This window comes from Corvus brachyrhynchos, unplaced genomic scaffold (assembly GCF_000691975.1).
Source record: "Corvus brachyrhynchos isolate BGI_N302 unplaced genomic scaffold, ASM69197v1 scaffold116, whole genome shotgun sequence".
In the NCBI taxonomy this organism is placed as follows: Eukaryota; Metazoa; Chordata; class Aves; order Passeriformes; family Corvidae; genus Corvus; species Corvus brachyrhynchos.
The window spans coordinates 16,403,406-16,414,252 of NW_008240221.1; the positions used below are offsets into that span (position 1 = coordinate 16,403,406).

At 47.3% G+C, this 10,847-nt stretch overlaps 1 protein-coding gene across 2 annotated transcripts in view; it reads left to right on the forward strand.

The window, feature by feature from the left end:
• The first annotated feature begins 1,934 nt into the window (after positions 1-1,934).
• Positions 1,935-10,847, forward strand: part of EFHC1 (EF-hand domain containing 1) — an 11,882-nt gene continuing 2,969 nt past the window's right edge. For both annotated transcript variants that reach the window (XM_008641908.2, XM_017745088.1), the window contains exons 1-8: positions 1,935-2,231; positions 3,804-4,091; positions 5,803-5,952; positions 7,081-7,273; positions 7,502-7,722; positions 8,383-8,523; positions 9,673-9,886; positions 10,199-10,346. In XM_008641908.2, the coding sequence (XP_008640130.2) occupies positions 1,974-2,231; positions 3,804-4,091; positions 5,803-5,952; positions 7,081-7,273; positions 7,502-7,722; positions 8,383-8,523; positions 9,673-9,886; positions 10,199-10,346 (1,613 nt within the window). In that variant the 5' untranslated portion in view covers positions 1,935-1,973. The remainder of the gene's footprint in view (positions 2,232-3,803; positions 4,092-5,802; positions 5,953-7,080; positions 7,274-7,501; positions 7,723-8,382; positions 8,524-9,672; positions 9,887-10,198; positions 10,347-10,847) is intronic.

Consider the following 10,847-nt stretch of genomic DNA (forward strand, 5'->3'; position numbering starts at 1 on the left):
GTGTTATCTGGCATCCAGGCTCACTTTGGGAGAGCTTATCCACTCATGAGCCTTATGAAGCAATGAGGTGCTTTCTTTAGGCAAATGTGGGCTCTTAAAAGCTTGTACACTTCTGACAAATACTGATACTCCTCAAATTAAAGACAAACTTCCTGGTTTTTCTTGCATATTTTTCCCACAGCTTTCCCTTGGTATTTATTTAACAGAAGGAAGTGACAGTTCTGTGGCAGTTTATAAGATGTTCTGCTAATGTGTCTTCAGACAAATCTTGTTTTCAACTGTTTTCCTCCATTGCAAGATCTACAGTAGCAATGTAAATAGAAAACGGGGAATTATGTGGAATTCAAGTGGGGCCTTGAAGGTATGATTAGAGACTTAACCATGAGGGGCGAGGGAGGGGGTGGAGAAGAAGCGATTTGCATGCCTGAGGTTGCACTGACTGCAAGTCTGGGGCTGGAAAAGGAGCTGAAGCTTGGTTCTCTCAGCACTAGAAATGCATACAACTCTGTTTTACTTGGCAAAAGTCAAGAGGTTTTATTATCAAGGACTCATAATTTCCCCTGCTTTCTCTGGAGCATTAAGTGTTGAAAGCCCAATGGGACCAGGCAGGCTCTCAGAGTGCAGGTGAGGTACCTCGTGTGGTGGAGCTTGCAGCAAGTGGAGTAGTTTGATGTCACTCAAGTCTGACCCTGCTCTTCAGTGGTGAAGAACAGGACTTGCTGACAGAGATCGGGTCCTGTTCATGGCTCTGATCGAATGCAACCCTGGGAGAAGGACTTGGGGCTGCTGATGGATGAGAGGCTGGGACCCAGAAACCCCTGTGCTGGGCTGATCCCCCAGCGTGGGCAGCAGGAGAGGGGGCGATTCTGCCCCTCTGCCCTGCTCAGGTGAGACTCCACCTGCAGAGCTGCCTCCAGCCCTGGGGTCCAACAGCAGAAGGACGTGGAGCTGCTGGAGCAAATCCAGAGGAGGCCCCGGAGATGCTCCAAGGGCTGGAGCCCCTCTGCTCTGGAGGCAGGCTGGGAGAGCTGGGGGTGTTCACCTGGAGAAGAGAAGGATCCAGGGAGACCTCAGAGCCTCTTCCAGTGCCTAAAGAGGCTCCATGAAAGATGGGACAAACTTTTTAGCAGGGCCTGTAGCAATAGGACAAGGGATGATGGTTTTAAACTCAAAGAGGCTTAACTTAGATTAGATGCAAGGAAGAAGTTTTTTACAAAGTGTGGTGAGGCCTGGCACAGGGTGCCCAGAGAAGTTGTGGCTGCTTCATCCCTGCAAGTGTCCAAGGCCAGGTTGGACAGGGCTTGGAGCAACCTGGGACAGTGGAAGGTGTCCCTGCCCATGGCATGGGGTGGAACAAGATAATCTTTAATGTCCTTTCCAACCCAAACTGTTGTATGATTCTATGACTGTGCAGAGAGGTGATAAAACAACTGATGCGCTTTTGTACATTTCATAACTGCAGTTCTGTGAGCATGACATGCCTTGATTTAACCCAGCAAAGAAAATCCTATATCATGCCCAGGGGAGAATTAAGAAAATAGATAACAATGGAACACACAGAGGGTGCACAACAGTCAAGGCAGCACCATAAGGCAGTAACTGAGGTCCCATGGTGCTCTGTACTGCTGACAAACAGGGTAGGGAACAAAGAGCTGGTGAGATAAATACCAGGGCAGATAAAGTGCTAACGCACTGTTCTAGGCATTGAATATGGTGGCAGTCAGGAAATTCAGTGATTTAAGTTCTTCCGGAGTCTGTGGCAGTGCGAGGATCTGAGTTCACTCTCGTGTGTCATACATCCACCACACACTGTTTTTCCACTTCCTCAATCTAAGTGCAAAATGTGATTTTAAATAACTGCTGCAGTAGTTTATAATAAAATGCTGGGCATGTGTGTGGGGGGAGACATTCTTGATATTGCACTCTCTTACTGGGTTATTTTTGTGCTTCCAGTAGCTGTATCTACTAAATTCATGCAGTATTTTGATAGCTGGATTTCCTTCCAACAGAAAACATCTTTTCATCGGTCGCAGACACTGGGCTACAAAAATGGATATGCCTTTTCCCGGCTGCCAAGAGAGGGGGTTGGCGGGGACCTACTCTTTGCAAATCAGCTCTCTCAAGATGAATTAGATGATTTATGCACCAAGGGATCCACACTGACCTATGGGCAAGTCAGGAGGTCTGCACCTTCCAGCTTCACTCCAGCATTCGTGGCTTATGACAAAAAGGTATAAAGAAGCTGATTCCAGGAATATCGCTGGCCAAATTCGGAGACATAAACAGTCAGCTCCAGGGTTCACGGGACTGCGTTACAGCAGTTTTCAGATGCCAGTGCCCTTAGTCAGAGACAGCTGAATCCCAGACTGAAAGAGGCTTTCTTTGCTCGGGAGGAGGATTATAATACGTAAACGATGTAAGACATTCCCTGCAAGTTACACTCGAGCATTTCCAGCAGGCTTTGGAAAAGAGGTTTGATTAGCTCTGGAAAGCTCCAGTTTATAAGAGAACCCTGGCAGCCTCTTTGACTGTGGTCCATCTGACTGTGTTGGTCACCACAGCGTGTCACAGCCTGAACTGCTCCATTAGTGCTTCCCGTGTTACATCTTGGTGATCGTATCAGACTGGGAGGTGGCTCTGTGTCTGCTCCGAGCAGTCCTGAGCTGACCCTTGGTTTTCAGGGTGCCAGAGTCCCAGGCTGCAACCCGCAGCCGTGGATGGAGCAGCTGCTGCAGTGGGAGCTGCAGGGCTGGGGAGCTCAGCATGTGCGGGCTGCGCACGCTGCCAGCCCTGCCAGAGCCGTCTGCAGCCAGCCAGCCCTCGGCCCGGCTGTCACACAGGCTGGGGAACAGATGTGCTCTGTTAATTACTGAGGCTGTTCCTTCAGAGTAATGTAGATGTTGCTGTTTAATCTGTCGGGTTCTTCCCTGCCCCTTCCTTCAAGCTGCAGGAGCAGCAGGGGCCCCAGTGCTGCTGGGGATGTCTCAGTCCCTTGTGGGGCACTTTGCTGACTGGTAGGAACTTGCTGGCTTTATCATCCCTTAATTATCCAGTCCTCTGGGCTGATGTAGGCTGGGTATGCAAGGCCTGATTGGCCACCTACACCTTCTTAGGGGCATTGAATGATCTTGGAGGGAGTATTCCTCCTACTTCTGCCAAGCAGAGGGACTGGCTGATTAGTTCCCTTGTTTCCCCAGCACAAATCAGCTTTTGCTGTCAGTGCTGAATAGATGTGACTTCACATCATGGAAAGGTTTGGTTTAGAAGGGACCTTAAAGATCATCTTGTTCCAGCCTCCCTGTCTGGCAGGGACACCTTCCACTAGACCAGGTTGCTCAGAGCCCCTTCAGCCTGGCCTTAAAATAATGACCTATTCAGATTTTAAAATCCTCAGATGTGGTTGAACTCTTTACTAAAATCTCTTGATAACTTCCCTCAATCAGGACTGTAAAGCTGACACATAAAGAGCCATGTGTGTCAGTAAAGTAGATTACTGCCAGCAGCCAAGCACCTGGCTGTATGTGAAACAGCAGGTGATCAATAAGTAGGGAAAAGGCTGTATTTTTACACTTGTCTCATGCACACCAAATTTGCAAAAGGCACATCTTAATAAAAGCCCTCCTGGTGCCTCTGCTGTCACTCACAGATTAGGCCACTGTTGTCTTTGAAGATTTTATAGAATCTAATCCAGTAATTTTACACCATCAAAGAAAATTACAAATAAATTTTTGGCCTTGATAGACTAATCACAGTGTTCAGTTTGTTTCTTTCTCTCTCCCTTTGTTTTGTTGTCCCTTGGGCAGGTTTTGAAGTTTGATGCCTACTTCCAGGAGGAAGTTGCTATCTCTGCAGAGGAGCATTACCGGATCCGCCAAGTGGGCATCTACTACTACCTGGAAGATGACAGCATGTGTGTCATTGAGCCTAAGGTGAAGAACTCAGGTCTGGTTCAAGGCAAACTCATGAGACGCCACCGGGTGCCCAAGAATGAGCAGGGGGATTATTACCACTGGAAGGATCTGAACCTGGGCATCGACCTCACCATGTATGGCAGGACCTACCGCCTGGTCAACTGTGACTCCTTCACCAAGGTGTGTTGTGGGGAGAACACTGACAGAAAGACTCCTGGGAATCACAGGATTTTAATTACCTGTTAGAGTGCAGCAGTTTGCAGCTGTAGCTTTTGTGATATAGGTGCTTGCAGTCTTTCATTTTGCTTTTTGTGTAGTTTTCTTTCTTCAGGCCAGCGGGGAGTTCAGGGTATGACATCTGTTGAGGGCAAGTTAACTGCTCAGTGTTTTTGCTCCAGGACTGCTGGGAGTTTATCCTTTGTCCTCAGGGCTTTTTTTTACAACACAAATTCTAAGTTTATGTCTGGCCAGTTTAACTGCTTGGAGTCCAGATGAAATATTGTTCATACATGAGAGGGAAATTAGTGATCCTGACTCTTTTCTGATTTAATATTCCTCCATTAAGAACAGTGGAAGGGAATAAATACAAGCAGTAACTCTGCACACATGCACAGTCGAGCCATGATCCATGGGTTGAGAATCATGGTATGAACTGACCTTTCTAAGAGAGCTTACTCATTGCCTGCTTTTCTATTTCTGGCTATTTTTGTGCCAGTAAATGAGATAATAACAATCCAATAACGAAATAAGAATCACCAGTACACTGGTATCCTGCTATATCATCCCCAGTATAATCTCAGCCCTGGTCAGCTCCTATTCTTCCAGGCCAGGGAGCCATTCCCAATAGGTGAGTTACATGCAGTCAACCTGTCCTGGAGGCTGGGAGAGTTTAGACCCAGGCTTTTCCTTGCCAGTTGGCCTCAGTGCCCAGGAATGTTCCCAAGCATGTACAATATATTGGTGTAAATGTGGCCGTGGGACCAGCTCTGTTGGAACTGGATAACTGTTAAAGTCAGTTCACATCAAATGAAGAGCTGGTCCTCATGTTAATATTGATGGAAAACGTGGAATGAGCTATGTGGGTCTACATCTCAAGACCAACAGTCTATTTATCAGTTATTGACATCTTCTAGACCAGAAAATAGTGAGTCTGAAAGTGTGAACCAGCTTTGTGAGTCTCCAGAGGGATCTCATATTCCTGTGGGAGATGTTTGCACAGGTGCTTCCTGGGCTGAATGGTTTCATGGGCCACTTCCCAAAGCTAAAAAGGGAACAAGTCCCTTGACTTCAGAGGTTGTTTTGGGTGACTGATACAAGTCCACGAGTAACACCCTGGATTTTGTTCATCATCCAAGGTAAGCAAAAAATCCCTTTGTAAACAAGTAGTTTGCACCTTTTCTGTGGGAAAAGTACTCCTGAAAGATGGAACGAAGCTGCCACTGACACATATCCTCGTGCCTGAAGGGTCTTGGTGTGCCTGGTGTGGGTGACACTAACTTACTGTCTGACACAGACCTAAGTTCTTGCAAATTCAGGCTGACAACATCTGTGTTTATACACCAATTTAATCTTTTTCATTTACATAAAAGAGATAACTGACAGTTATCTTCCATTTAAAGCCCTAAGGCCAAGGAGAACTGTGCTCAAGTGACATCTGAGTTAGGATGTTGAGGACAGGACTACTCTGACTAATTGAAGGGTAAGCAAAGCCAAGAAGCAGCTTAAACAAATACATTTATCATCTGCTGTATTTTGCTGTTGCAGTAGAGTTCTCTGTGAGGAATGAACTTGCAGCATTCTGACCTCACTCATTGCAGCCCACTTGTAACCTCTAGTCACCTCTTACCTTCAGAACTCCTGGCAGCACTAACACCTCAGATGGCCTTCCTAGGTGTTCCTGGAGAGCCAAGGAATTGAAGTGAACCCTCCAGAGGAAATGGTTTCGGATCCTTACACAGAACAGCGTCGGACACCTGTGCAAAAACCCATCGTGCCCGCAGGTCCCGACCCCTTCAGGCAGTTTCTGACCTATGACACAAAGGTGAGAGAGCTGGGGATTACCCAAATTATTGTATAATTACCCACATCATACTGGTAAGGCACCTTCAGTCCTGTGTCCTGGTCTGGGCCCTTCACTTTAGGAAAGACATTGAGGGGCTGGAGCATGTCCAGGGAAGGGAACAGAGCTGGGGATGGGGCTGGAGCACCAGGAGTGGCTGAGGGAGCTGGGAAAGGGGCTCAGCGGGGACCTTGTGGCTCTGCACAACTCCCTGACAGGAGGGGGCAGCCGGGGGGGGTCAGTATCTTCTCCCAGGCAACCAGCAAAAGGACTGGAAATGGCCTCAAGTTCTGCAAGGGAAGGTTTAGGTTGAATTAGGAAGAATTTGTCCACAGAAAGGGTGATTGGAAGGGGCTGCCCAGGGAGGTGGTGGGGTCACCATCCCTGGAGGTGTCCAAGGAATGACTGGATGTGGCACTCAGTGCTCTGGGCTGGGTGACAAGGTGGGGGGCAGTCAGAGGTTGGGATCAGTAATCTTCCCCAAGGAATGACTGGATGTGGCACTCAGTGCTCTGGGCTGGGTGACAAGGTGGGGGTCAGTCAGAGGTTGGACTCAGTAATCTTCCAACCTAGAAGATCCTGTGATTACAGTGAATATGTGCTATTGAAACCCAGGTCCTGTGAGTGCCTGCAACCTCACTCATTCTAAATCATCTCAGTCTGCTGAACAGACTCCAGATTTGCTTCTTTCTTGGCATTAGTGAGAAACAAAACCTTTTATGTTTTTTTTCTGGGCTTTGTGCTTCGTAAGCAGCTCCTCTTTGTATTGCAGAGCCTGTGCTCAATATCATCCATTGCTCTCTTGCTTTCTGTTGGGATGAGATAAGCCACCTGCCTCTGGAATTTAGCAGCCAGATGCAGTTCTGTTAGGAATGGTCTTGCTGCATCCACTCCTCTCCTACACCAAAATATTGATTCCAGGTGCCAGAGCAGAAAATTTCAGACAAACACAAATGCCCCTTGCTCTGACTAAATTCTCCCTGTGTCTCTCTTGCCTCTTCAGGAGCTGAACCTTGGGGAACTCCTGAGCATCTCGGTGTGATGAGTTTGATTTCTGTGGCATCAGAAGATGATTCTGATCCATGTTTGCTTCTTTTCTCTCCACCCCAGGTGCTTCGCTTCTATGCCATATGGGATGACACCAACTGTGCCTTTGGTGATCACCATCCTTGTGTCATCCATTACTTCTTGGCAGATGACACAGTGGAGGTTCGGGAAGTCCCCAGGAGAAATGATGGGAGAGACCCATTCCCGGTACTGATGAGACGCCAGCGCTTGCCCAAAATCTTTGTGGACAAGAACAGTAAGTTTAGATTGACACATCTGTCTGTGCTAAAGTGTCATTTCATGGACAAAAAAAAGTTATTTAAATGATCACTAAATTCTTTATCGTTTGGGAAACAGTGGCAGGACAGCAGTGCCAACATCTCCCTGGAGCTATTTATACACTTTGCTTTTATATCCCTTTTCACTAGGAAATATTACCATCTCCATGATTAATTTATTTTCCCTTCTGCTCCCTTGTCCTTAGAGAACTTCCCAAGCTGTGTGCTGGAGATCACTGACCACGAGGTACAAGAGTGGTACTCACCTAAAGATTTTGCTGTTGGCAAAAGTGTCACCCTCCTTGGACGCACCTTCTTAATCTATGATTGTGACAAGTTCACGCAGGACTTTTATCGCGAAAAATATGGCATCACAGACTTCCAGCCAGTGGATGTGAATAAGAAACCAATTGAAAAAGCTCCACAGGTACTGCAAACAATTTCTCAAATGAAGGGAGGAAAGGAAGCAGCTGGTGTAAGCTCTCAGCTTAGTAAGAACCTGTGGGAAACAAGTTCAGCTTAAAGAAAAAAGTAATTTGAAAAAGATAAGGCAAGAATGGCCATAATCAATATAAGAATGGCTGCTCTTATACTACAGAACTCTCCCTCACTCTCCAAAACAGTGTTGCCAAGTCCAAACTGCCTACTGGGGATGGTCACAGCCCTTGCTGTGTTACCTCCCAAAATGAGCCCAGGAATGCTTTGGAGTTGTGGCTTAGACGACAGACATGATGGGGATTAGGCTACCAGTGTAACCATTTGATAGCTGAGATCCTGTGCACAGGAATGTTTAGTTGGAACTAGGTGATTTTAAGGTCCTTCTCAACCCAAGCTATTCTATGATTCTTTAACAGAGCCATAACCTCTTTATTCAGAGAAATTACCTGGTTTTCTGAGTTTCAGACTTCCTTAATCCTCTTATATTTTCATGAAGTCCAACACATGGCCAGGCTGGTATCATCTCTACTGGGCAGGATGTCACAGCTCTTGCTACCTGGTGGCAGAATATTTCCTTCCAAATCTGATGCGCTTTGATAAGTCTTGTAAACTTTGTCTTGTTGATGGTTGATACCTCCTCTGGACGCAGGTAATTCCTCCCTATAATGGTTTTGGCATCCCTGAAGACTCTCTTCAGAACTGTCTCAGTCTGTTTCCAAAGCCTCCACGGAAAGATATCATTAAGATGCTGGAGAATAACCTCAAGATCCTGCGGTACCAGGTGGCCCTGGTAAGTGCTTTCCTTGGTGGAACAGTGCCAGGAGGATGGGAGAAGCAGCCTGCCCAGACAAGGCTGTTGGCAAATTCTCCTTTGTGCCAGTGAGACAAGAGCGGTCCCCGAGCCAACACGAGTTGGGGGAATGCCGTGGGGTTATTGTGTGCTTGCTGTGACAATTGGCACCTCACAAAACTAGAAGAAAGAAAACAAGGCCAGAAAGTACAAACCAGACCTGCTACAAACCCACAGCCATTTATGGAAAAACTCCCTCTGCCGCTGCTACATGACAGATGGCCCTGACTGAAGCACTGGGCACTGTGCCTGCCTGCCACCACTGCCACCAGCCAGGGCCTGATGTCTCTGCTGCTGGCTCCAGCACATGTCCTTCTCCAGGCTGGTCCTGGATGCAGCAGCCAGCAAGGAGCTGTCCTAGCAGAGCAGCCAAGTGTCAGTGTAGAAGGTGGAAAATCCACAGAAATGGTGTTTTCCACCCACAACAGCACCCAGGCCCTGGCCTTCGTGCCAGCTTTCCAGCTGGTTTATGCAAGGAGCCTCTGGCACATCCAGCAGCAGCGATGGCATTTCCTGTGCTGCCTGGTGCCTGCCCTCTCCAAACATTCCAGGTGAATAAGGGCTGGTTTCTTTTCCCTATTGTGCAGGAGTTCCCTAAAGGTCACAGCTGAGGAGTTAAGATCCACTTAGCTTTAAACTAAGTAAGTAAACCCACTGGTGTGTCAGGGGAGTGACTTCCTGTGACTAAGAGCTGAAGCAGCACCAGCCTCTCTCAGGCACTCAGCATAATGAAAAATGTAATTTTCAATCTGAATTTTACAACCACTCCGGGATGAATCATTCCATATAGGATATTCCTTTCTCTTGGATTACTCAGGCTGTGGAAACACTGAATATATTTGGTAACTTCAGCCCAGATTCTGCTTCAGTGGCTTGAGTAAAGCGAGTAACCTTTGAAATTCCAATCCTTAGTGTTGTGTAGGGCTTTGTGACATTATGTCAGCACACCAAGTGCTTTGTTTAGTCACCTATTAAAAAAATCTCTGGGCTCTGGGTGCTTATGAGTGGGTTATTAGGTACTCCTAAGTACCCCAGGAAAAGAAAACCTGGTTCAAATGCTCTGTTCCAAACCCACTACCTTTCCTCTAGGAATCACCAGTGCCTGAGGACAAAAACCGTCGTTTCATCCTCTCTTATTTCCTCTCTGATGACACGATTGGCATCTATGAACCTCCAGTCAGAAACTCTGGCATCCCTGGAGGGAAATACTTAAAAAGAACCAGAGTTACCAAGCCAGGGTCTACTCCTGAGAATCCCATATACTATGAGCCCTCTGACTTCACCATCGGTTCTACAGTTGAAGGTAAAATCCAGCCTGGATTTATAACTCTCTGCTCTGAGATGTCATTTATTGCACGGACAGTGTGTATCCCCTCACTTGAAAGATCTGCTGCTTCTGGGTCTCGTCACATTTGAGTTTCCAGATCAGCAGCTGGTGTACATTGATACAACTTTGTTACTGTCAATGTCTGAACCTTTGAATCAGTGAAACAAGTAGCAGAGCTGGCTCAAAGCTGAGCCCATCCACCGGGGAGGAATCCTGCTTCCTCCTGGGTGAAGAAATCATTTTAACCCATGCTAAAACACAGGTAACACTTTAATGTTTCTTCCCCAGTGTTTGGCCACAGGTTTGTCATCACTGATGCTGATGAATATGTGCTGAATTATTTGGAGAGAAATGCAGAGAGTTTCCCTGCAGCAACACTGCAATCCATAAGGGACCATTTCCACCCACGGCAGGTGGTAGTGGAGACTGCCAGCAGGTAGGCTACAAAGAAGGGGGTGGTGGGGCTGAATAAGACTCAGGATTGACTGCTAACGCATTTTCACCAGCCTCCCTGGGCTCCAGCCTCCTGCTCTGCTGGTGGTTCAGCTCCAAGAGGCTGTGTTTGGCACATTCAGAGGGTGTGAAATGTGTAAAGTAAAATGTCGTGGCTGCTGCTGGCCCCAAAACCTCGTGGGACAGCTCTGGCTCAGCAGCAGAGGCAGAGAAGTGGTCACAGCACCAAGCCTGAGTTCAAGAAGTGTTTGGACTTTCAGCCAATCACAGAATCACAAAATAGTTTGGGTTGGAAGGACTTTAAAGATCATCTCATTCCAGCCCCTGCCAGGGGCAGGAGCACCTTCCACCAGACCAGGTTGCTCCAAGCCCTGTCCAACCTGATCTTAAACACTTCCAGGGATAGGGGACACATCTTTTCCCAAGAGGCATCAGTTCACTGTAACAGATGCTGCCAACTTGAGCTGCTCGATGGTTACAGGTT